The sequence below is a fragment of the Pipra filicauda genome, unplaced genomic scaffold (genome assembly GCF_003945595.2).
Source record: "Pipra filicauda isolate LSUMZ 115617 unplaced genomic scaffold, ASM394559v2 scaffold146_size1912638_pilon, whole genome shotgun sequence".
Taxonomy (NCBI): domain Eukaryota; kingdom Metazoa; phylum Chordata; class Aves; order Passeriformes; family Pipridae; genus Pipra; species Pipra filicauda.
In genome coordinates this window covers 936,617-961,689 of record NW_024103951.1, presented here as the reverse complement: position 1 = coordinate 961,689, position 25,073 = coordinate 936,617, and the positions used below count along the sequence as shown (strand labels likewise).

Genomic DNA, 25,073 nt, shown 5'->3' with positions numbered 1-25,073 from the left:
TGCTGGAAGACAGGTTTTAACCAGATCGTCTTTCACAATCATCGTGGAACTTTCTGTGGTCATTTGTTCTTCCTGTGCAGTGTGGCATCTCAGTGCTGCTGCTCCTGTCCACTTCCTTGTCTGATGCTCCTCTCTTCTCATATCTTCCCTTTTACATCACTTGCACTTCAGGTACCATTTGCAGTTTCACCCACTTCACATGGGCTCAGAGGAGAACACAGCTTAGGATCAGACCTACTGCTCCATTCGTTTAGCATCAGCAAATTATTCCCAGTTCTAAAAGCATTTTATATATTAAACAGTTTATTAAAACCTAATGTGAAATGGAAACCTTAGGTTTAAAAGCAACAGAAAAGAAGTAATTATTACCACAACTATGACTCAGTTCACAACAAAACTTGTGAAGGACAGAACCTCAGCCAGCACAGAACAGTTCCCACTGAGATCACTTGAGCCACATTAATTTGTGTCAACTCAGCAGCTCATTTTTAGTTTTCAGCTTGATGCACAAGATTTAATCTTTGGATTGGTCATCTTTTTTTAAACAAAGGACTAGGTCTCCTTTTATAGGGAATCTTATTTATTCCTAAAACACCCAACAGTAATTCAAACTCTAGAAAAAGGAAGTTTTAATCCTAACTCCTCCTTTTCAGAGTAAGGCTGCTCAGCCAAAGCAAACGGTCCATTATGCACTAGGATGTCAGCTTCATAAAGTTTTTTTAAATAGACTTTTGTCTCTCAAAAGGAGTTGGAGAATTATTGTTTCTATAACATTGTAGATTCTTTGACAAAAAGGATTATTTATATACACATTAGTTAATTTCAAAACTGCCAATCTGGCTTGCCATTGTTTTATCATCCCATAGAATTTAAAAGTTGAGCACCTATAGTCTGGGTTGTTAAATATATGAAAGGGTTTGTGTAGTCTTTTTGTCCCACATTTTTTCTCTTTAAAACAATGACAAACAACACCACTAGCAACAGGATTTCCCTACCATCTCAAGTTACAAGTTGCATTCTAAAATTAAAACTTCATGTGAAGAGGGCAGGACCAAAGAGGAGCAAGGAAATGTCAGGGAGAAATACACAGCCACACACAGGTAAACAAGAATTTCAGCACAGCCCACACTGCCGCTCTTATCACCCTGAAGCTGTGGGGACCATCTGCTGGTGTGAGAAATTCAGCATTAGGGAGGAAGTCCCAAACCCAACAGCCATATATGCTTAAAAGCAGACGATGTGAGACTTTATACACCTAACTGGATTGGTTTTGTTTAAGCTTGTGCCTTGTCTGGGAAATCTAATTTATGATTTCAAACTTCCTGAGGTTAAACCTCAAAAGTATAAACCCTGCTGCCAATCTCAATCCAAAGACATGAATGCCAGGCCAGCCCTGAGCAAGGCCAGCCTGAAGCACAGCTTATGGCCTCTGAGTAAGAGCGAAGCTTTATTGTTTGCATGTGCACTTTACACAGGAAAGCTTAAAAATGCAATCCACAGTCCTATTTACTTTTTACCACAATGTCAGACAAGAAGAATAGTTGTGTTTCCCTTCAACACCATGAAAAACAGGAGGTTTGGGGTAGATTCTAAACTTGACTGGTGACGTTTGGACGTCGCAAGACGCTGGATTTTACATGCCTAAAATTAAAGAAATAAACTATTTTTAAATTCTCTGGACTTCACTTTTATGCAAAAATCTACTAAACGCACATTTTGTGACATTTCTGTATTTTTCAGAATATCGCACAGCTGCTGAAAAAGGAGGTGACTCTATGAGGCCATTCAATACACCGAGAAACCTGAGCTCCACTGCTCCAAGCCTCTGAGAAAGCCATACGAACTCAGGAACCCTTTTCGTCCTCACCACGCCGAAAGCGCAGCCCTGGAGCCGCAGGGCCCGTCCTTAAAAAACAGTTATAACAGCAGGAAGCCAAAGGTTTGGGACGTCACCTCCAGGTGAATGCGGCAGGGAAGTCCCCGCTCCGTGCCGCCGCCGGGGGAGGCCCGGGCGGAGCTGCCGGGGGAAGGCGGGGGAGAGCGGCCCCGCAGCCGCGGTAAGGAGAGACGGAGGGAGGGAGGGGAGGAGGCGACGGCGGCGGCAGGAGCCGGGGATCGGTGATCGGGGCCGGCTCCGAGCGGGGCGGAGCGCGGCGCGGCGGGGCCGGGCAGGCCTCGCTGTCCCGTGTTGTGCTCTCCCCGGCAGTGACACCATAAGCATATATCCGGGAACGTGTGTGTGTATATCTCTGTGTGCATATATATTTGTATTTAAAACAGAAAATTAAAGCTGATTTTTTTTTTCTCTCTCCCCCCCCCCCCCCCCCCCAAGTGCTAGAGTTAAATAGGATAAGAGCATATACGGTTACTTTCCCCCCCTTTTTTTTTTTTAAATCTATGTAATTCATCTTTCTCCTCTACTTCACTTTAAGAGGTTGTTTCCCCCCTTGTGCAACAGTTGTGGTTCAGTTCTATAAGCAGTCCCTGATGTTTGTCTTCTTTAAGCTTTGCAGCACCACAGTTGCTGCTGAAGTCTGGTTCCATTGTGTGGTTCTGGCAGTAAATTACCTTCATGCCTTTCGCTTCAGAAATGCAAATGTCAGGCTTTGGTGTAGCTATGAAAGCTAATTAGTGTTCGGATGATCCGGACTTCGGGAAGTCCAGACATGTCTTAGGGAGGCACGGAGGACGCAATAGGTGACAGTCCTGTCAGAGGGGAATTTGAGCTGTTTAAGGTTCTGCCTTTTACAATAATTTAATTAGACAAATTGGATTTCATTGCAGTGATGATTTCTAAGGACTTAATTCATAAAATGTTTCAGTAGCTATTGCTGCATCTGGAGCAGACTAAATTGGCTGGGTGACGCTGTTACCCCACAGCTGCCTGCCCTGGCCTTAGCAGGTGCCCTGAAGAAGGACTGGCTGCATCTCACCAGCCAACTTCACAACTGTATTTCCCCCCCCCCCCCCGTGCTGTTGTTTTAGTGCAACTGCCACTCAAAAAAAAAAAAAAAATGTGTGGATGTCCCCTCACCAAGCATTGTGCATTTTTTTTAACAATAACTAGAAGAAACTAAGAAATGAGCCTTTTAGGCTCACAAAGTATAATGGAGAGTTTCAAAGACATAAGAGGTGCTGTCCAGCCCAGCGATCTGTCACGGGCAATGGAGAGAGGAGATGCAGTTTAGGGAAACTAACCTGGCCACTTGCTTCACCTTGTGTTCCTGAGGGACACCACACATGGATGTATCCTCCTAGGGTGCTCTTTTTGCCTGTTGTAAAGTTTGGTATTGCTTTTACTGACTGCTGTCTAGATCTGGTATTGCAGGAAGAAGTTGTGCTTTCAATTTAACCATCATTCTGTAAAACTCAGCTGTAGCCTCCCCCAAGCTCCTCCTCTCCAAACCAACCAGTCTCTGACATTTTTTGCCTCTCCTGAACAGCGGTGGCTCCATTCACTTGGCTATTTGAACTGCCCATCCTGAGCTGAGACCAGAACTGCTCGTAGCAGTCAAGGCTTGGTCCCACCCAGGTTTCTGGTAGCACTAAGACTATACCCCATGTGATGGTCTTGGTACCTTTCCTCATGATGCCCAGCATTTTGTTGGCTTTTTTGTCTGCCACCAAAAAAAGAGGAGGTGCAAAGTTTTGGAGATAGTATGACTATATGGTTATTAGTGTATACTTTAATTATCAGAACAATTTATAAACATTTCAGTGTAGTTGTTTCAGAATCTCATGTCTTTTTCTTTGGATAGATAGAAATCCCCACATGGGTGAGATGTTCTTAAAGAGAGAGCACGTTTTGGACAATAGGCAGGGCAGTGTAATTTCCAAGTTCTTTGGTTGTACAAGACAAGTAAAGTTCTAAAGCAATCATTTAATTAAAATAAAAAGATAAGAAGCGATGTGAACTCTTGACCCTAGGAGCCATTTACTTAAACTGCTTCATTGCTATGCAAAATCCTCAATCTTATTAGGAAAATTCTTATATTAGTGCAAGAAATGCACATGATGCTTTGCATTTTGATGGCTTAAAAATATAGCTGCAAGTTTCTCACTGGCAAGTAGGCTATGCTGAGGGGCACCTGGATGCTACCGAGGGTGTGCAGGAGGGCACATTGTTTCCAGCAGCAGCCTTATATATTCATTATCAACCTCAATTGTTGAGCTGGGTTTGTTGCCTCCGGCAGTACCCAATAGATGAAGTTTCAGAGGAAAACGAGACCTATCATGCACTTAACAAACTGAGCAGTTCTACATATTGCAGAATTCCTTCTTGCTTGCAGGTGGTCCAGTAAACTTCAAAGCATAGAAAGATAGCTTTCTTAGTCATGATTTTAGCTTATTGTTTTTTAATTCTTTCCTTTGCTAGAAGACCTGCTCCATATGACTGAAGAGCCAGTGAGATGTTCTTTCCTTGACTACATAAACTCTGTCAGGGATTTGTTGCTCCTGACACAGCATGATGGCAAATAGTGATCCCTTTTTTGAAACCCAAAAGTAACTAGTGGGATTATGGATGTTGATGTTTTAACTTTGGTCTTGCTGTTTTTTTCTGGAAATCCTGCATTTCCCTCTGGTTGCTATATATGATTATTTTGCATCTGTTCTACAGTAGTGCTTTTAGATGTTTCATTAGTTTGCTACCTTTTAAAGCCAGCTTTATAAAAGCAAATTTTAGTGATTGAAGATGCTTTCATTACCGCTTCAATATCTTCCATTTGTGTGCAAGCTGTATTTCTGAGATTTGCCTTAGGTTATGCTAAGTGTATCTTGCTAGTTATAAGAAAATTACAATGATGATGATAGACAAAAAAAATCACTCTGAGGGGCTTCTCGAAAGGAACTTGAAGTTTTAACAAGAGACTGTTTTTGACAGACAAGTTGGTGTTTTCACTAAATCAGCTGTTTGTTTGCTTAAAAATAACCACCCTGGGGTTTAGTTCTGCATGTATCCTCTCTTTTCTGTAGATCAATATATTGCTCTTTGTGGGTGATTGACCCATACGTGCAAACAGAAGGATGACTACTGGCTTTACTTAGAGTAATAAAAAACTTATTTATTCGTGTGATATGGGCACAAGGAGTAGGAAAGGAGCTGAGGGTTAGATGTTGAGTGATCACAGGGGATTACTGGGTAAGTAATTATAAAGCTCATCCTGCAGTAAATACAAGAAGATGCCAGGAGTTGGTTGTGTCCCTGTGACCCTGTGGAAATGCTGCCAAATGTGCAGGGACTGCTGTTGTGTAATGCACGCTGACATCCTGCATTTCCCAGCAAACTGGCTCTGGGAAGTTGGACAAGATGGTCTTTTTTTACTTATTTTCTGCATAGTCTGGGTTGGGGAGGTATCATTGGCTTTGTAACCAGATGGAACTGCTACAGATCTCTGTGCCTAAATATTGTCAAATGCTCAATGGGCAGTTTACAAAATGGGGATTATTTCGTTATTTTCCCAGAGATGCAGAGAAAGAATATTAAGACTGTTATACTTTGTTTTTTCTTTACATGTTTACTGTTTAAGGATAACAGATAATCTAATGACCTCAAACATTTAGTAAATGCCCATATAGGCGTGTTAAAAACATGGGAGTTTACTGTTGACATGCATGAATGGTGGTTTCTGAATTCCATGTTGCTGAGTTGTTCCATCCCTTATTGCTGTTCAAGCAAGAGGCAGCCTGTAAGCATGATTATTTGGCAGGATGATTAAGAACATTAATAAAATATAATATTCTTAATATTAAGAATATGAAGAGGAATATATCCTATAGGATACTCTCATGGGACCATCACTGTGGACTTCTTATTGGCTGGACTCTGGGACCAGACCCTCTTGTGCCCCACTGTGTAATTCCAGTTACAAGTTCTAAACTTGCAACAACTCCACAGGCTTAAAAAATTACGTTGTTGACTTGAGCTCTCAGGCACTGTTTTATGGGTATTGTGAACACCATCCTGTTAAAATTGTGCTAAAGAATATTTCTGCTCATTTTTTTTGCACTTGAAAATCACTGAAGGCAATACCATGAGCATTATTAACTAGAGGTTCAATATTTGCACATATTTCAGATTGCTTGAATCCTGTGCTCAATTTATTATTTATATTTTTCATGTTTTATCCATGTGTACTTTTTATGGTGATTTTTTTTGTTTAGTTCCTTTCAACTGCAGGTTCTTTGTAGCAATGGAGCAGAAACAGTTGGGAATGGAAATTGAAAACAGAGAACTAGTTGTACTGAGAAGAAAAAAATAAATAAAAGTAAAAGCAGCTATAAGTGATGTTTAGGTTGATTTCAGAGATGTCACGGATGAAGAGATTTTGTTGGCTCTTCTGTGAGAGGGAACTTCCCCACAGATACAGCCTGAAATAAAGGAATTGCAAGAGTGAAGTATCCTACTGTGATTTGAAGGATTATAATTTCAGGAGAGGAAGAGACACTTATGCTCAGGCTGCTTTCTCTGGTTGCCACCAGGGCACTTGGAGTTTGGGCCACAGACATATCGCAGTTTTCTGTGAGGTAACTTCTCCATGGAAATCTTTTTGCTGCCTGGACAGAGATGGAATAAAAATAGTGAGTACCCCCTCAAATTAAGCAAAAGATCCCTATGCATTATTAATATTATTTATTATTTTTGTGCTTTGAGGCAATTTCAAAGATACATGTGAAAAAGCAGGGATTATTTTTATAAGGTTGTACAAGCTGCTGCTCCAGTGAAAACTGAAACAAACTGTTCTTCTTTGCTGGGGTGACAAGCTTTTTAATGAGTAAATAAAATGTCACCTTAGATTGTACATTTTTAATTTTTTCTCTCACCCAGGTACTTATGTTCATTATTAAAGTGGAAGGTGGGGATACACTGGTAAATATTTGTCACTGTTGCAGAGGATTGATTTCAGTGACAGCACATGCTGGGAACTTACTGACTGGAGTAACTTCTGTTACAGGTGTGGCTCTCATTATTTACAGTGTGAGAAAATCTGATATCCAGTCATATTTTTAAGGGACATTTGTGTAATGTGATTTGCTATGGTTTGGGTCAGCTACTAAAATGCACTTTTTATTTTCTGACTTTGAAAATACGTCTAGCAGCCATAATATTCTTGTAATGTCATTTGGTGTAACTCAGCTGGACTCAGTGCATCTACATGAATATATATGAGTTAATGATGTGGCCCAGTAAGAGAATGGAAATGGGCAGCTTTGAACTTGTTCAAATCTAAATTTCATCTAAATTAATCTAGATTCATCCTCACAGGAGGAGATAACACTTTAATCCTGTGCTAGGATTTGGTTTTTTATTTCTGTTCTTTGCAGAAATTTTCCCTCAAGGGTGAGTGCCTCAGAGCGTGCACGGATCAGTGTCTTGTTCTCCAGTTTACTAATTTAACAGCTCATGAATCAGCCTGCACTGCTCAGCACTTCATTGTGCTGCTGATAATTAATCAGATATGGCTCTAATTCCTGTCTTTCAGCAGAACTTAGCTGTGGTCATCTGTTACATCATCTATTATTGACATATTGTAGGAATAGAGGCAACAGGAAGAGAACTTGCGGGAATTTTCTAATGAAGTTAATAGTGATTTGTCCATCATAAACCCTTTTTTATATGGATTAAATTTGATGATAACTGCCCTTTTGTGTATTGCCACACGATGTTCCATGCTGCTGAAAGCTTTCCCCGCTGCAGACACTCGGGTGGGAGGTGACTGCATTTATAGGGAGACACCTGCTTGGCCAGGGCTGTTGGTACAAGTGCCCAGAGCAGGGCACACAGGCTCTGTGGTTAAAGTTCTCTCCTGTGTTTGATTTCTCAAGAGAGCTTAGCTGAAAAATCACTTAACTTTCTTTTTTTTTTTTCCTCTTATTTTGAGTGGTGTTCCATTGATTTTAAACCTTTAATTAATTAGTACCAGCCAAGATAGTGGCTGAATCAGAAAGTTTTGTTTGAAATTGTAACTGTTGTACTAAACCTGTTGAATAGGTTTAGGATACACTATATTGGGGATAGTAGGAATAAAAACACTTCTCTTTTGATTTTTTTTTTAATATATGACTAGATTTTATAAATGGTGTATATATGTATAAAACATCTTATGCAACACAACTTCATTACATGTTTAATATTAGTACATTCTTGGTTTGTTTTTGTTTGTTTGTTTGTTTGTTTGTTTTTAGTCTTTTTATTGTTGTTGGCTTGATTTTTGAGTTTCCACTATTGGTGTTGTCTGATTATCATTAAGAATTACAGGTTGAAGTCTTTCCCTGGAGTCTCCAGGGTATGAATGAGTAAGAGCTGCAATCAAACCATCCAACACCTTTGTTTCAGGTGAGAAATAGAGTAGTCTAGAGAATTAAAAGAAAAACAAAAGCAATCATTCAGCTAAGATGGCAAATTAAAGATCAGCAATGGGAATATAAACCACCCTTCATCAGAACAGAAGAGAGTTCACAGAGCCATGGACCAGCACATGTGAGAGCTCCCATTCACATACTAATGTTTTGCTCACTGTTTCAAGGCAAAAAGACAATCAAGATGCATTTACAGGACTGCTGATATGGAAACTAAAACTTTGGTGTTGGTTTTTCTGAATAAACAGCCTGCAGATTTTGCATACAGTTTTCATGTGTGAGTTTGTTTGGTGTCCACACAGGGACAGTAAAGCAGAGGAGAGAGAGAGAGGAGGGTGCTGTGAAATGTGCTCCATGCAGCTGCTACAACTGTAAACCATAAAATTGTTGCTAACTTCCAATGGCTCTGCAGCCAGCAAGTCTTTTCTCCCTGAGTATGATGTGAGATATGAGAAATGAGTGAAGTAAGATAAAAACATTATGAAAGAATCTTTATATGTATATTTAGTACTAAATGTTCAAGTTACAGATAGCATTTATGCTTCAAAGAATTTTCTCTATAAAATTTTGCAAACTGCTAATGTGTCACAAGTGGAAATATTAAAATTTGTTTCAGGGTGCACTGAATGCTGTTCAGAGGTACAGTCCCAAGCTTCAGAACTGTAAATCCTCTGTAAATTAACTGATAGAGTTGGCAGCTACAAAACATCAACTTCACATTGTTGTAACTGTTATTATTAAATTTTTCTAAGTCAGAGAAGTTAAAAAAAAAGGGTATAATAAGGCCTGGGAACAGTAAGAGGTAGGCTCTGAGCTACAGTACTTGGTTGTACTGCAGATGGAGAGTAAGATTTGGCTGAACAGAGCACAGAATCCAGACTGGATTTGGTCTGTTAACCCAAGACTGACTGCTGAAGTTTAGGATGCAAGTGTCTTCTGCAGGAAGACAGTTAACATTTGGTGGAGAGGTCTGGAGGCCAGGGAACGTGAGGAGGATACTGTATGTCTGATATACAGGTGTGAGCATTGTAGAGATTTCAAATCTAGGAAAATAAATTGAATTCACAGACGTGTGTGGGACATACATGTTTTTACCATGCCAGGTATATTCTGGATCAGTTGTAAAAAGAGCTATGCAAATAAGTAGCTCCAAGCACAGTGACTAATTTAAACTGATTTCTGCTCCATTTTTACTGAGGTACCTGACATTTTAACACACAGGACTGATCTCCTGCTACTTCTCTGGTGCTCCATGAATACACAACTCTGAGAATGGTGCTCCTTTTAGATTAGGAAGAATGGACAGGGGCTTCTCTTTGTCAAGCGTCTTTTATTTTAATTTTTTTTTTCCTTTAGGGTGGAGTTTTAATGTTTTGCTGTCAGGATGGAGAGCAGGATCCCTGTCATTCTTCTAGCCTGTGGCTCCTTCAACCCCATCACAAACATGCACATGCGGTTGTTTGAGCTGGCTAGAGATCACCTGCACCAAACAGGTCAGTAGGGGGGGCTGAGGGGCACACGCACAGGGCTTGGCTGGGAAAAGGAAGGAACCTCTTCAGTACTTGCTTGGATAAGCTCTCCATTTATGTCTGGCTTAATTTTAATGCTCTTTATTGATCATTTAATATGAGGCTTTCATGGCATATTCAATGCAGGAAGTGTAGCATTACCTCTGCCTTTGGCTCAGGGTTTAAAAAAGTATAACGAGTGTTCACACAAATGAAGTGAAAGTTTTATCAGCAGTTTTAGGATCGTATTCGTGGAACTGGCTGAGCCTTGTGAAGGAGTATGCTTAATAATTCTGAAACTGAGAAGGATCACTTACGTTCAAATTTCATGCTTTTATGATACACTGTGTTTTACTAAGAAGTGGTACCTGTCAGCAGTCCTGACAGCCAGGTGAAACTGGAGAAAAGGTGAAACGTTAATTATTCATTATCCATCTTCACTAAGAGGCACTTTTTCCATCCTAGAAAAATAATTTGTTCATAAACTAAAAAAAAAAAAAAAAAAGTGAGATATCAGCAGGATAGAATGTTTTGGCAACAAAGGAGAAAGTGGGTAACATCAGGAACTTCAGCAAGAATCAGAAGAGCCACTGAGAGGCATTGAATTCTAAGCTTGATCAGCTCCTTAGTTGCTGAGGGTTTTTTTTTTGTTTGTTTGGTTTTTTTTCATTTGGCAGCTAAAATTTGCATTTATGTTTCTGGAAGCAGTAGTGAGGGAATTGTAGTTCACTGGAATCTGACAGAAGTTCCTAGGGAGGTGGTTCAGTAGGAACCTGAAGGGCAAATAACAGTAAAAGGAATGTGGCTGTCAAACTGAGGCGGGGGGAGAATCTGGTAACCCACTGATCCCCCTCTTCAGGAAATGCAGCAACTACCTACTCTCTGTATACTGTCAGAATACCTTGACCCTCATGAGGAAGAATTACAGAGCTGGCTCAGAGAGCAACCTCTACAAGTCTCTGTTGTCCTATAACTTTAATATTATTTTGTTTCTCCTGCAAGACTGGAAATAAAGGGTTAAAAAGAGATTTTAATTGACTTTTTTCACTGTAATTTTGTAACTGATTCTGCTGCCCAGGTGTGCAAGGAGTAGAAGGGTAATGTGAGACCAATTGGTAATTCTGTTTAAGTAACATTTCATTACCTTGGAAGAAGGATTGAACTGGGAAATGAATTATAGCTCTGTCTGAATCACAATTCATGGTTTCGTCTGCTCCAGGATGTGTGTAATGAGACTCCAACCCTTACTCAGAGCAGGTTACTTAAAGAAGTCTGGTAAAAATCATGCTAAAAGTGAAATTGTGAAAAGCTGAAATGGAAATTGTGCATTACATTGCACCTCTCTAATGTCAGTGCTTAGTTCTGGATAGGGTGTGACTTGCCTTTTGACTTCTTAGTTTAATGTGTGAAGACTCACTAGTATTAGGGCTTTATGTGTTAAAGAAACCCTTCATTTGTGTCTGGGTTGCCTGCAGTGCAAAGCAAGAATCCTGTTACCCATCACAAGTTGAGGTGGCTTTATTTGAAGTATCTGTAAGTGCAGGTATATGTGTTTTTATGTATGGATATACAAATCTCCTGTATGATCTTCTTTCCACTGTGAAGATAGTTTCTCAAGCAGAAGGGGTTGGAGTGCTATGAAAATGACTGATTTGGGATGCCTGTTTGATAGTAGACCCATTCCTACCCAGGAAGTTAATTGGTCATCCTCTCCTGATTTTCATCCTGTTTCCAGTTCTGTGGTTACCCAGGCAAGGAGGGGAGAAATTGGAGCTCATTTGCTGAGAAGCCCCAGCTGCAGACTGGGAGCTGGTAGTGGGGCTGGAGAACAATGGTGATCCATGGCTAGGGTTTGTTTGAACTGAGGGAGGAGGATGCTGTATTCCCAGGGATTCCCTCCTCAGAGGGAGCAGTGCACTTGGAAGCTGACACACACTGAGTGCCTGGGGAGGTGAGAAGCAGGAGTGAGGAATCACCCAGCCCAAGGGGCTGTTACCAGGCTGTGAGAATGGCTTCATTTGGTTCTGTTGCAGGAGTTCTTCATTCCAGATGGGACTGGGATGATAAGTTGGGAAGTGGCTTGGCTGGAGCTCACTGCAGTCACCAGCCCTGGGAGTGTTCCAAAGCTGTGTGGATCTGGCACTGGGGGCATGCTGTAGTGCTGAACTCGGTAGGGCTGTGTTAATGGTTGGGCTCAATGATCTTAGAGGACTTTTCCAACCTTAATGATTCTGTGACTTCAGAGTCAGGTTTTGCTGTTAGGAATGACATGACTATCCCTGATGTGCATCCTGACTGACAGCTCCAGTAATTCTCTCTGCCAGCTTTTTGTACATCACTTCAGTTTCAAATGCTGCCTAATCTTATTTTTCATACATCCCTATTTCAAGTAGGAAATTTTATTGAGTTTCTGGTATCTAAAGCAGTTTCATTGCCACATGTGAAGTAATTCATCCTTTCTCAGCCAACAAATCTTGTCATGCTGCTTTTTAAATTTAACATGTGTCTGGATGACTCTAATGATTCTCTTTATCTGGATTTTGAATCTACTCATGCAAATTTGATGCCTTACACATCCTCACACACAGCTAAAATTTTCTGAGATTCAATCCCTTGTTTTAAAATTGTTTCTTGAAAGTTTAGTGACTGCAGCAAGTACCTTTCCAGTCTGTTAATACCTAATACTTTTATTTCTCTCTGAATGTGTTTCTCATTTGACCATAAAGTCCAAAAAGATATATTACTAGAATTAATCTATGTAAGATATTTATAATCTTGTTTCCCAAGTATTGCCAGTGGAATAGTGAGATATTAGATCACCATGTTTCCAGATAAGACCAAAAGGGATAGAGGGCAGAGGAGAAGGGGATGAAAGACTAAGATGTTTCTATGTGACAAGACACGCAAGGGGTAGTTGTAGAATAATGAGTTCCTAGCTTATGAAAAGGTGGGAAAAAAATGTGCCACCATCAATGGGTTGTGTCAGATGCAGTGCTGGACAGCAGAGCTGAGAAGTCCAAGGAATAATTAGTCACTAACCAGCCTTGAGAATTTGGAAGTTAATGTTGCTCTAGGGCTGCATTTGACTGAAGTGGAATGATATTTTCAAGAAAGGGATAGGACCAGATTGTAACACCAGCAAGTCAGCATAAATGCAGGCTTCAGTTTGGTTTTTGCTGCAACAAGTCTGATAACTGGAATTTGAAAACAACAGAAGAACACCAGTTGGATGCTGCTGTTTTGAGTGTGTGCAGCAGTATGAGATACAGGGCTGGAACACGATCCAGTCAGCTGTAGTTACTCACTACATTTACAATAAATATTGACAGACATTAGTTAAAACTGCCTTAGCTTAAAAAATGCAAAGGAAACAAATACTTGATTGTTTTCTTTTCATTACAAGATTTACAGCAGTGCTTGCCTGGCTAGAGCAGTACCTGGTTCATTGTGTTAGGCTTTACCCTTGAAAGGTGCATGAAGAGGGATGCACGTGTGGCTTAGCATTGCAAAAGAATTATAGAATGCACTTTGCAGAGGTGCAAATCAAAAGCATGAATTTAAGACATCTCAAGGCATATCAAATCCCTGATGAAAACACTTCCATTACATCAAACTCCATTTGCTGAATACTGTTAGCAGTGCATACAGTTTAGTTTCTAACCTTTTTCTGAATTATGCTTTCCTAAGTGGAAGAAGTGTAGGTGTGTTTCTGTTCCACAAGTTTTGTTGTCTTACTATAAAACCCAGCAGAATAAAGGGTGAGCCTCCCCAGCTTGCAGTGGTATTTGTGTTACCTCTGTATTTGCCTTTGGAATCACAGCCTCTTGTACTGTAGCATTGCTGCAGAGAACCATTGCTTCCCAGTCATGTTACATGGATGAGAGCGTTTCAGAATAAAGTGTCTTATGAGTAGAGCTACAGTATTTTGTTACTCACATTGTTACTCTCAAAATGGTGGTTTTATCCATCCTTTCTTGGGGAAATACTCATTTTCATAGATACTCCTTTTTGTCCAGATCCAGTGAACACTGTAGAAGTGAAGTTGGGTTTAAGATCTTGCTATGAAAGGTTTATTGTGGATGTGCTGTGTGGAGATGGCTGAGCATTTATTTGAGGTCACTGTGCATGCTCAGTTACTCAGCTGCTGGAGGAGTTCCTGGAGCCACAGTGTGTTTTAGTGGCTGTCTGACTGTGGAGGTAAATGTGCACCTTCAGGCCCTGCAGCTCACTCAGCCAGGTGGGTATGAGTTGTGTTTGTCTGGTGCTCCCATGGCACCTCTCCCTGCCGTGTTTGCACCCCTCACCTCATTCTGTCACTGCGTCTGTCCTGCGCTCTGCAGTGAGGAAGGCAAAGCCATCCACCCTATGGAGAACTCTCCTCAAAGACTGTCCATTACTGCTCTGATGGATGTTCACTGTCAATGCAATGGTTTCTGAATTGTTTCCCCTTTGATTTTCCTTCTGTTGAGTTCCTTTCACAGAAGGAGACTGAACAAGAAGTAAAAAAAGTCTTGCTTATTGTCTTTTCCTTTTTCATGCTTGCATGGTGTACATGTCATGGGAAGGTAAGCTTAGGATGATATCCTTTTGATATTTAATCTGAACAAAGATGTTAGATATCCCTCCCTCCTCCCCAGTTAATTATACCTTATAAATAAAAGTAACATTTTAGTTTAAATGGAACAATGACAAATTTGTTTTCCTTGTCTTAGTAGACTGAGAGTTCTGGGAGGATAATTGTGGCTTTCTTGTGGGTTCAAGGGAAACCACTGCTATTGCTTCAATACAGAATTTTGTCATGTGATTTTAGTCTGTGTGTCGTCACACACAGAAGGCTGATAAAAGAAATTAAATAGTCCAGTAATTATCTGTATTTGTAAAAGCAAGTGTGCCAGTTGTTTCAACAAAGAAATGAAAACTTACATTAAGGTAAGCTCTTGTTTCAATTTAGACAGTTAGAACATTATATTGTAACTTATTTTCCAACACTGTTCACAGCTGGTAGCACATTTTACATCATTTTACATTTTGAAATAGCTGCCACTTCCCTCACAAAGGAGAACTGACTCCTCAGCAGAGTGATAGTTGTTATTTATGTGTTTGATGTTGTGTACCTACTATGCAGTAAAATTTAAACCATTCATCAGATGCATTTGGTTAAATCTGAGATGTGTAGGTAGGTTTATGCCCTTAGAACAGGCTTAATGAAGCAAAGAAAATACTTATTCCTGGAGAAACCTTCCAAAACCCAACGCCAAAAACTTTGCAATCCTGTGTCCTACAATCATTCATGAGTGCACTGTGTAGAAGTTATCTTGTCCTGTGCTTGAAAGAAAATTAGGGAGAGTCTCTAGAAAGAAACAGGAGTCCAGGGAATTTTCTTTCTCTTATGCTTGCAGACTGGATGCCCAGGACAGAAACCGTAGGTAGGTGATGAGTTGAGTGCTGTCATCTTGAGTAAAGTGCGTGGGGTTTGAGGGGAGATTTTTTGGTCTTTGGTTTTCAGTGGGTTTGGGGTTTTTTTGGTGTTTAGGTTGGTGGAAGTTTCTTTTGGCGTGGTATTGATTTGGATTTTTGTGTGTGTGTTTAGGGCTTTTGATTTGGTGGCTTGGAATTTTTTGGTGGTTTACTCTGGGTATGGTTTTGGAGGGGGTGTTGGGTTTTTCTTAGCTGGCCTTTGTTTTTTTCCCAGTGGATGAGAGATATATGACATGGTCTTTAATGCCCATATCTGCAGGGAGGCAAAATTTTGTATTTGAGTTGGTGTCATATTTCATTGATGTCAGAGAAGCTTCCAGCAAGTCTAACTCTGCCTTTTACTCAATTATCATGGAAATGCAGAAGAGACTTATGTTTTGTGGGCACTGCTCAGCAGGGAGGAAAGTTTCTAGAAATTTTGCTTATGCTGAACCAGAACTATTTCATAATACTCACTTAGTAGCATCTTGGAAAAGGAATGAAATCCAGCAGCACTGAGGCCCCAAGTGCCATTGCTGCCTGCTGGGGGAAGGAAGGAAGAACAGCAGTGGGGTCATTCCTCTTCTCTGGGGAGGATCACACCAGAAAGCTGCAGAGCTTCCCAGTCTGTTGGGGGTTTTCCTGTGACACTGAGAGAAAAATGAGTCATGGGTCAAAGTTAAATGTATGGAAGTATCTCATTTATTTGGATTCCTGTAGTGGTTATTTACTTTTATGATTTACCTTTTGTATAGTTTCTCACAGTGAATTCCAGACTTACTACTAGAAGAAATAAATCTTTAGAAGCCCAACCAAAGTACACATACAATTTTATATGACATTGCCATTTGATAAATTTGCTTTAGTATTAATACATTAATTCAGCATTACCATTTGTGCTAGTGTTTGTGACAATTGACAGTGACTTTTATTATGCAAAACTAAATACCTACTTAATAGTCTATTTTAACATGTTTGAGAGACAGCTTTTGTTTCATTACTTTTGTTATATTCAGTTTTCTAGCCATTAACAAGTTTTCCTAAACAGTTCTTAGAGAATATATGTTTGTAGCAAGAGGAAATTTTTTGCTAGTTGTGATAGGTATGTTTTGAAAAACAAAGCCACTTAAGGGCCTGGAGGATTTTTACACATACTTAGGACAAGCAAGAATAACACACTTCAGGATGAAAAATTCTATTCCAGAGAAATAGAATTTGAAGATAATTCTGGACCAAGAAAGGTTTAAAGCTACCTATAATAATTTATGGGACAGAGAAGAGAATTGCAGTGGACATTAAGAAAAGCCCAAGGGGACAGAATTTAATGATTTTCTCTTTGCATGCCTGCCAGAATTGAGGGCCATATTTGAATAGGTGAACTTTCAAATTACTGAAGAGGACACAAGTTATTACCAGCCAATAATAAAATGTTTTCCTATGTTTTGACAGCTAGAGCTTGTAATTTTAGGTGGAAGGCTCTCCTGGGCATCGTGTTTGCATAGTGTGGGTTACTCAGCTGTGAATCATCTCAAACACCTCCTGTGTTTGACTGGCAGTGCTGAAGTACCTTCATTTTTTCCTTCTAGTTGTTTTCATTTCTGCTTTGGAACAAGCTGATATGGCATCAGAAGCTCTTAGCCCATTTATGCAGTTCTAGGCCAGACTGAAGACTGAAATCATTACAACTCACAGGGATAGGACAGACTCGTTCTTGGTTAGCATGATCTCACAGAAATTTAATTTTTACACTTAATATATTCATTTGAAATATAAGGGAACAATTTATGTCTGTAGGAACTGAAAAGAAAAAGCTGAAATGTGGAAAATAAAATTATTGTTAACCTTTTAATAAGGTTAACATACTAATGACTTCAAACTGTAGCTTCTTTCCCTTTAAATGAGAAGTGACTTCAAACTGTACTTTCTTTCCCTTTAAATAACAATTTGTTATAGCTCTGTATAATATCAGACTACCAGAGAATAATTGTTGTTCATAAATCAAGTGAAATTATTTCCAATTTCAGATCAAGAAATGGACTTAATTATATGCACATCTTTGCATGTTTCTGGAAAGTTTTATCTTGCTCATTTTGTCTGCAATGAGAATGTTTTAAAACAGAGGATGGTTTGAACTGACATTTTAAGAGGTTGCAAATCTCATTGAATTTTCATACTATTTTTTTAAGTCCATCTTAAGTCCAGTGAAGTACTTTTGAAAATTTTACCCTATTACATCAAAATAAATGTGAAGTTACTAGATTGTATTTTAGAATATTAAATTGTCATGTGCCAGTATCAGAAATTATGAGTCTAGGGGTATTGTTTTCATTATAAATAATGCTGCATTTAAGTTTCTTTGTTAAAACAATTGAATTAGAAAAGAAGATGATTTTTCCCCTTCAGTATCATATTCAGCATAGCTATTTAAAATGCACGTGCTACATCAGAAATAATTTTGTTTCCTTTTTGTTCAGTTGAAACACCCTTTCTCTCCTCTCCATTTCTTGAGGGTTCCAGCTTAGAGTAGTGACTGATGGTTTATCAAAACGAGAGCTACATTTTTGTTTTCTGATTTGAGGACAGAATTGCAAAATCTAACAGTAAGAGCCTGATGTGTCAATGATTCCACGATGTCACAGGAGTAGAAAAATATGGGCCTATTTTCAAATTTAATTAACATGATCAGCCTGACAGAAAGGGGCTTTAGTGGCTGCTAAGCTGGTGTTTATAAGTTTCATTTTAGACCCCATTAGCCCCATCTTTGGTCTTGAATCTTCTGATGTGTCTGAATCACATTAATCACAGCTGTAATAATGTGCCACAATTCTTGCTTTAACACAAGAAGGGACAATGATTTTGATAAACAAGCATCAGATGCTTAAGAACAAAGTAGTATTAGTTAAGTCATCCATTACTCTGGCTATATCAAAGCTGTAATTACTTGACTATGAAACTTAATCATATCTAATGATTTTGGTACTTTGCAACATAAATTATGAATATCTCTACTTGCTTTAAAATTGTCTGTTCATCCAGTTTTCCTTTATGGATCATATAACAGGATAAACATATTGATAGTAATTGTGAGCAGTTCACAGAGGAACAAAGAACCTGCATTTTAATTGCTGTTAATGTATTAAAAACAACACCAAAACAAGTTGTTCATAGTGTCTTATAATTTTGTAGTTAACCATGAAAGTTAACCTTTGAAGAAGTTGGACTAGATGAGCTCCCAAGGTGTTATCCACCCTAAAGTTTCAAGGTTCTGTGAAGAGGACATAATTTTCTTTTTTCTTTTCTTTTTTTCAAAAGGAAGGTATCGGGTGATTGAGGGCATAATGTCTCCTGTGAATGACAACTATGGAAAGAAAGGCTTGGTTTCAGCAAGGCACAGGATAGCAATGGCTAAACTAGCACTGAAGACATCTGACTGGATTCGAGTTGATCCTTGGGAGAGTGAGCAGGAGACATGGACAGAGACAGTCAAAGTATTAAGGTGATTACATTATCTTTTTTTCTGTCTTTATGAAATTGCTGACTGCCAAAAATGTGCTGGTCTTCCAGGTGAGTGCACAGACCTCGCTCCTGTAAAACAGCCAGGCAAAGCAGAGCATGTCTGGTTGTGTTCACTTGCTGTGGAATAAAGTACTGTACCTGTGAGCAATGAAAATTCACATCCCTTTCATTCATTCAGAAGTCAGGATTCCCCACCAGGAGGCTTTCCTTTGCTAGTGCAAAGCAGATAAGCTTTCCCCAAACCTCTGTAATAACCGCAGCACTGCACTAATGCCCTTTAAGTAGTTAAATGCATGTGGAAAGCCTCTGCAAAATTCTGGCCACTGAAAGAGTTCTGCTGGAAAAGTTCTTGGCTCTCATGTTGTTTTTCTTGGTTTTAAGTCTCTAAGCAGGTAATAGAGATCATAATCAGAAAGTGAGAGGGTTTACAAACAATTCAATTCTTCAGGAGCATCCCTATTCCAGATTAGCTTTGTTAGCATTGTTGTGCCTCCAGGTTTATCTATTCACACTTCCTTGAAAAGTTTCCTTATTAACTCTAATGGCAAGTTAAACCCAAGCTCATCACTGCTGATGTTTTCTTCAAAATCTCTTTGAGTTTGCTGGGGCTTTGTGCTGGAAGGAAAAATTAAACAATTTGTCCCAAGCCTGTTAACTTGATGCAAGGACCTGGAAACATGCCTTTTCCCATATGGTAATAAGTGCATTATGAGGCAAGGTATGAAAACACGAAGTTCTTGTGCTAAACCATCTTTTGGAAACACAGGTGCTACAGAAGTCAACAGATAGAGTTAAACTGAAAGACTTCCTGGATGTCTACAGCGAATGTGCTCTAAGAGCTGTCACTGATTCTTCATTTCTATCCCCATTTTTTAGGTTACTATTTAAGTGGAAACAGGTGTTCATGTAGCTTAAGGCTCTAAATTGTGCCTTCCAACAACTGCCGTGAAAGATCTTTTGGCTCCTGTGAAAGCAGTTGAAAGCCAGACCTGTTACTTTACAAAAGCATACATAAGAATTCACTACATGTTTACAAAACAATTCAAGGAGCCTTTTAGTTTGGCTTTTATTTGCTTCACTGAGGGAACACAGACATCCAGTTGCTCCATTTGCCCCTCCCCTCCAGGGAGCAGAATAGGATTGGGATGGGAGGAAGGCTTGACAATGCCCCCCTGTCCCTGCAGAAAACTCTGTTCTGTTCTCGAATCACAACTGTATATCCCAGTGTGAGAAATCACCAAAAGATCTCTTCTACAGTAGTGGCTGGGTTTGGGATGTTTGTCCTAAACTTCACTTCTCTAAAACTATTTTCCTCCAGAGGACACAGTCCCAAATCTCAGATCAGGTGATCCTACTTACAAAGGCTTTGATCTTGCACAGTCCAAGCGAGTACTGCTTGCAAGATTGGGTTTGGAAGTTGTAAATCCACTTCAGAGTCCTTTAGGATAAGAGGTACAATAAATAAAACTTACATGTATAATTTTCTGCTCAGGCAAAGTAGTTATCAATGTGGTACGAACAGCCAGACTTCTTGTCTGCCTAGAAAATGAACCTCTAGCTTTATGATTAAATTCACAAAATGTTAAAGTGGCTGCTTGTTAAGGAGAGAAATGAGCTTAAATATTTTTTTTCCTAATTCTGAGACCTGTATTAATGAGCTGAACCAGTGCCCTAATGTAATGCTGAACCCTGTCCCTTGAATGGGGAAGCAGCGTTCTGATGAAATGGCACATGTGGGTGTTTGTGCTTTATATTGTATTTTAAGTGTCACGGGTAAAAAAAAGATGAAAAAGAGCTGGTTTTAGAGCTAGAATCTTACTAAGTATAAACAGGCAGTTGTTTATTGTGGAGTTGTTGTTCTTCACGTGTTTTCAAGGTTAGTCTATAGCTCTTCCCAGCTCAAAGAACCAAGGAGCAATTGCTGCCTTCTCTATAACTCCCTCAGGTAGGAAACTGCAGTACTAATAGAAAGAGATATTTCTCTTGCAAGTCAAAGGTAAAAATCATTATTTTACCTAAATGTCTCTTCTTATCAGTATTTTGAGTTGTACACTTAACTGCAGAGGAACATTTTGTCCTGAGATACATGAATGGCCTTTTCTTACAGTGCTTGTTTTAACTGAGTGCGATAAAAATGTCACATTTCATGAAAATCTGTGGATTTTGCAGAGGCTCACAAGTAGTTGTGACATAAAAGAATTTTAAGCAGCAAAGCTCATATCCCACTTATGGTGGTGCTGTTAAATGAGAATGGAAATTTTGGAGACTATCCCAAGCCTTTTTTTTTGAGAGCAGGAGGGAACATAATAGAGCTAATTTCCACTTATCTGCTGCTTGAGAATATCCTTCCTAGCCAAGGAAACAGTACTGTCAGTAACCAAAGAGCTCCATTCACTCCTCTTGTATTGTAGATTTGATTGTTGTGCAGATATACTCGTAAGTAATTAAGAATTGGCAAAGATCTGCATTACCTAACTTTTGTTGAGATGTGCTTGTGGTTGAGTTCAATAGTGACTCAAAGCTTCATACACAGTTCAGAAAATGCTTAATAAACTGGCAGATTGGTTGTACTTTTTGGTGTATCTTTACAGCAACATAACCCTCCTGCTCCAGCCCTTGAAACTCCTGCTGAACAGCCCCTGTGCAGTTCAGGCCCGGCAGTCCTGTAACGTTATTCCTGCAGGGAGCTCTTTGCCAAGCATTCTTATTTTTGAATCATGGCCCAAGAATGTCAGACCACAATAAACAGTTAGTGTGCCTGACTATACATAGCATCTTGTTTACAGCAAGACAGGATTAAAATTAGAAGTGTAGGAAGGCACAGACCAAGCTACTGGTACCTCCTCTCTGCTACCATATGTCCCTCACCTCTTGTCTGTGCAGTTTCTTTAGCCAGTGGCTGAGCACTAAAAATTACTGGGGGTTGCTTTGCAGTCTGTCTGGGTGCAGGTCCTTGGCACATGTGCAACTTATTGCTGTGGCTGAAGTATTTACAGGATTTGAAGAGTGTGCTTTAAAATCCCTCAACTATAAACTCGTTCCTGACACCAGACATTGCGAGGGCGTCTGTGGCTTTGTACACGCACTGAATTCAGACTGGACCTTGCAACTCATAATCTTTGCTTTGGTACAGTTACAAGAGCTGATGGTCATGTCAGCTCTGGATGTGCTAGACAGAGACTGGACACTGATGTGACTCTGGGTCTGCCTGTCCTGTCTAACCATGAGCTTGTTTCCTGAAGCAGTTTTGGTTTGTGCCAATGTGAGCAGCACCTGAGCATGGCTCAGGATGGGGCAAGTCTGGAACTGTTATAAATAGTTAAGGCCATGCTGATTTGGAAGGAAGGGAGTTGAGGTGTTTGGATCTGACACTGGCACTTGCCCTCATGATCAAAGAAAAGGCCCCTACATGAGGTAGCAATACCAGTATTGCAGGGGGGCACCAGTGATCAGGAGCAGCAAAAGAATAAAGTAATAGAAACTTGGAAAAACTGACAAAGGGATCCTTGACTGCCATCATGCATCTGAGCTCAGTAAAATTAGAAGCACAGCAGATGTCAAAAATCTTACAAGAATTGCATATTTTTAGTTTCTCAGAATTCTTTCAATTAAAATGAAGGGGAAGACCACAAGGTGAAAACTCAGGGAACATGTTTTTATGGAGAAGAGGAGGAGAGAGAACAAAAATGTCTCCTCCTGAAATCTGAGCACATGTTCTAAAAACATGATCATGAGGAGTTGTATTTAATCAAGAACTTAAATCTAATGACTGGAGTGTGATTTAATCCTGTTTCAAGTGAAAACCTCCACAATGTTTTAACTGTAATGAATTTTTTTTTGCTACCAAAATTGCCATAATTTCAAAAGGAATTTAAAAACCAGAATGCCATGAAAGGACATTGCTTGTGAATTCCACAAAATGTTAACTACATTGATACTAATCTCATGGCAGAGTGAATATGCCAAATTCTTAACAAATTGTATTCCAATCCAAAGTGTATAAAAGCAGACTCTGTTCTTGAAGGGGAAAGTGCCAGGTAATCGCTTTGTTGCATCTCTGAGAGGATTATCTCACACAGAAGCCTTTCTTTTAAATGCAGGCACCATTATAATGAATCACTCAGATTGCTCCAGTCCAAGAAGGAATTCATGGAAAACAAACATCCCCATGAAAGATCCACCAGGGATTCCCTTTCTTGCCAGCACCCAGGTTGGTTCATAATTGTAAACATGACTCTTTGTTTAGTATTAAAAACTGTGCAGCTGTACCAGGTTACACTGACAATGAAAAAGTTGAACAGAGTAGCTGGTGAGTGTTGAGGGCTGGAGCTGCCTGCCAAAAACAAGCCATGCCAATAGAACTGCTGGTACAGTGTTTTGTAATAATTCCCACTCAGACAGGAGGCCTTGGAGCTGTATTAAATCCGGGTTTTATAAGCATATCTTTAGCTATGTCAGAGATGTATGTTGTGGCCCTGCTTGTTTTGCAAAGCACAGAATATATGAATAAAAAATATCAAAAATACAGGGGTTACTTAGAATTCTAATTCTAGTATTGGAAAACAAAGTATCTGGATAGCACACCAGTGATGCTGATGCCTTGATGTTTACTGTGTTTCTGGCCAGAAAAGCTTCTGTTGACAGCAAAAGTGTGGCAGGTCCTGGAACAATGTCAGTTCTGGGTTTCCTATTTAATCATATTCCCTGCCCCTGTGACTTGCTAGGATGCTGCTAGATTTTTGATACCTTGCATTTTTCCTGTAGTATTGCAGCCTCTCTTGGACATGAATAATACATTTCAGTTGTTCATGGTTGTTGATGAGTTGTATCTTCACAGTTGGTAGAGAAAAAAAAGGTCTGCTTTTTGTGCATCATCACTGGGATGTTTCTTGTTTTCTGAATTGCCCATTTAAGGAGTTTGTAGAAGACTTGCAGATGTGTTAACCACCTACAACCACAAATAAGTGTAAAATGGAGGCAATACCTCCATCCTTCCCCTTCATTTGTATTCACGTGAATACAAGGCTGTGAAAATACCTGGGCAGTGTTTGGAAAATACTCAGATGGAATAATGATGAGTTACATAGAAATGATTTGAGGAAAGAGATAGTTCTGTGCTGGGGCTTAGGCAGTGGAGAGCAAATAAGAAATGGGGAGAAAACAGAAAAAAATGTACTGGTGCAGTATCCTTGGTCATTCCTACAAGATACAAAGTGAAAATGCCATGGCCATGTGACACAAAATATCTGTAAAATATTCTGCCCATTCAAATTTGTCTAAAAGTGAAATAAAATTTGGTAGGTTATCTAACTAGGTTATTGTAAGGCAGTTGATTAGATACAGTTTGTCATCATTCTCTTCATTTGTTTCTCCCCCTTTTTGGCTTGCTTGAGTGGAGGAAGAATTCTCTTTTACCTTTGTACTGATAATATTTGATATGCTGAGTGATGATGAAGTAGGTGGTAAAGTGATTGTGACGAGACACATAAAATCTAAACTGATTTTGTCCTTGCAGCCTTTTGAAAAAATCACCAAAACCAAACTGGAGTAAAGCTAAATTATTTTTAAATAGGGGGGAGGTGGGCATGAAGTGATGAGTTAAAACTAATTTTAAGTAAAAACTTCCTAGAAAACTGAGCAAGGATAGACATCTCTTATTTCCTGTTGTCTTTCCAGTTCTACCAGAATTAAAGCTGCTCTGTGGAGCTGATTTTCTACAGACATTTAAGACCCCCAATCTCTGGAAGGAAGAAGACATCAAAGAAATAGTGGAAAAGTTTGGTTTGGTCTGTATTAGCCGGGCTGGCTCTGATCCCTCTCAGTATATCAAGGAATCAGACCTTTTAACTCAATTCCAGCACAATATCTTCCTGGTGAAAGAATGGATTCAGAATGAAATCAGTGCAACACGGATCCGCTCTGCCTTGCGCAGGGGGCTGAGCGTCAAATACCTGCTGCCAGACTCGGTGATAGCCTACATCGCCCAGCACAACATCTACACGGAGGAGAGCGAGAGGAGGAACGAAGGGGACCTGCTGCAGCCTCTGAAACTGCAGAACCCAGCAGGAACCCCCCCGAGGGACTGATACCTCCACACACAGCCAGTTTGTCCGCTGGAATTTCTTCAGCAAGTTGTTTCTTGTTAATAAAAAGAAAGCACATCAGTCCCAAATGTCTTGAAATCATGTGGTGTTTTAAACCAGCGAATCCTCCTGTGGCAGGGCTTAAGCAAAT

The 25,073-nt window shown here is 39.7% G+C and overlaps 1 protein-coding gene across 9 annotated transcripts; it reads left to right on the top strand.

Moving 5' to 3' along the window:
• Positions 1–1,951: 1,951 nt before the first annotated feature.
• NMNAT3 (nicotinamide nucleotide adenylyltransferase 3) lies at positions 1,952–25,006 on the top strand. Of its 9 annotated transcripts, none has more exons than XM_039378769.1 (7): positions 1,992–2,057; positions 6,827–6,953; positions 8,250–8,335; positions 9,715–9,851; positions 18,636–18,819; positions 22,940–23,049; positions 24,516–25,006. In XM_039378769.1, the coding sequence occupies exons 4-7, from the start codon at positions 9,743–9,745 to the stop codon at positions 24,923–24,925; spliced, it is 813 nt and encodes a 270-aa protein (XP_039234703.1). In that variant the 5' UTR covers positions 1,992–2,057; positions 6,827–6,953; positions 8,250–8,335; positions 9,715–9,742; the 3' UTR covers positions 24,926–25,006. The 9 variants fall into 9 exon arrangements, with proteins under 9 accessions (XP_039234705.1, XP_039234706.1, XP_039234703.1 ...); XM_039378770.1 differs by lacking the exon at positions 1,992–2,057 and adding an exon at positions 6,500–6,579 and having other exon boundaries at positions 8,258–8,335; XM_039378768.1 differs by lacking the exon at positions 1,992–2,057 and adding an exon at positions 6,500–6,579.
• Positions 25,007–25,073: the final 67 nt, after the last annotated feature.

Coding starts and splice junctions, on each gene's coding strand:
- NMNAT3 (XM_039378769.1), top strand. CDS start 9,743: ATGGAGAGCAGGATCCCTGTCATTCTTCTAGCCTGTGGCTCCTTCAAC. Junction 9,852..18,635: donor AGATCACCTGCACCAAACAG/GTCAGTAGGGGG, acceptor TTTTTTCAAAAG/GAAGGTATCGGGTGATTGAG. Junction 23,050..24,515: donor CCTTTCTTGCCAGCACCCAG/GTTGGTTCATAA, acceptor TTGTCTTTCCAG/TTCTACCAGAATTAAAGCTG.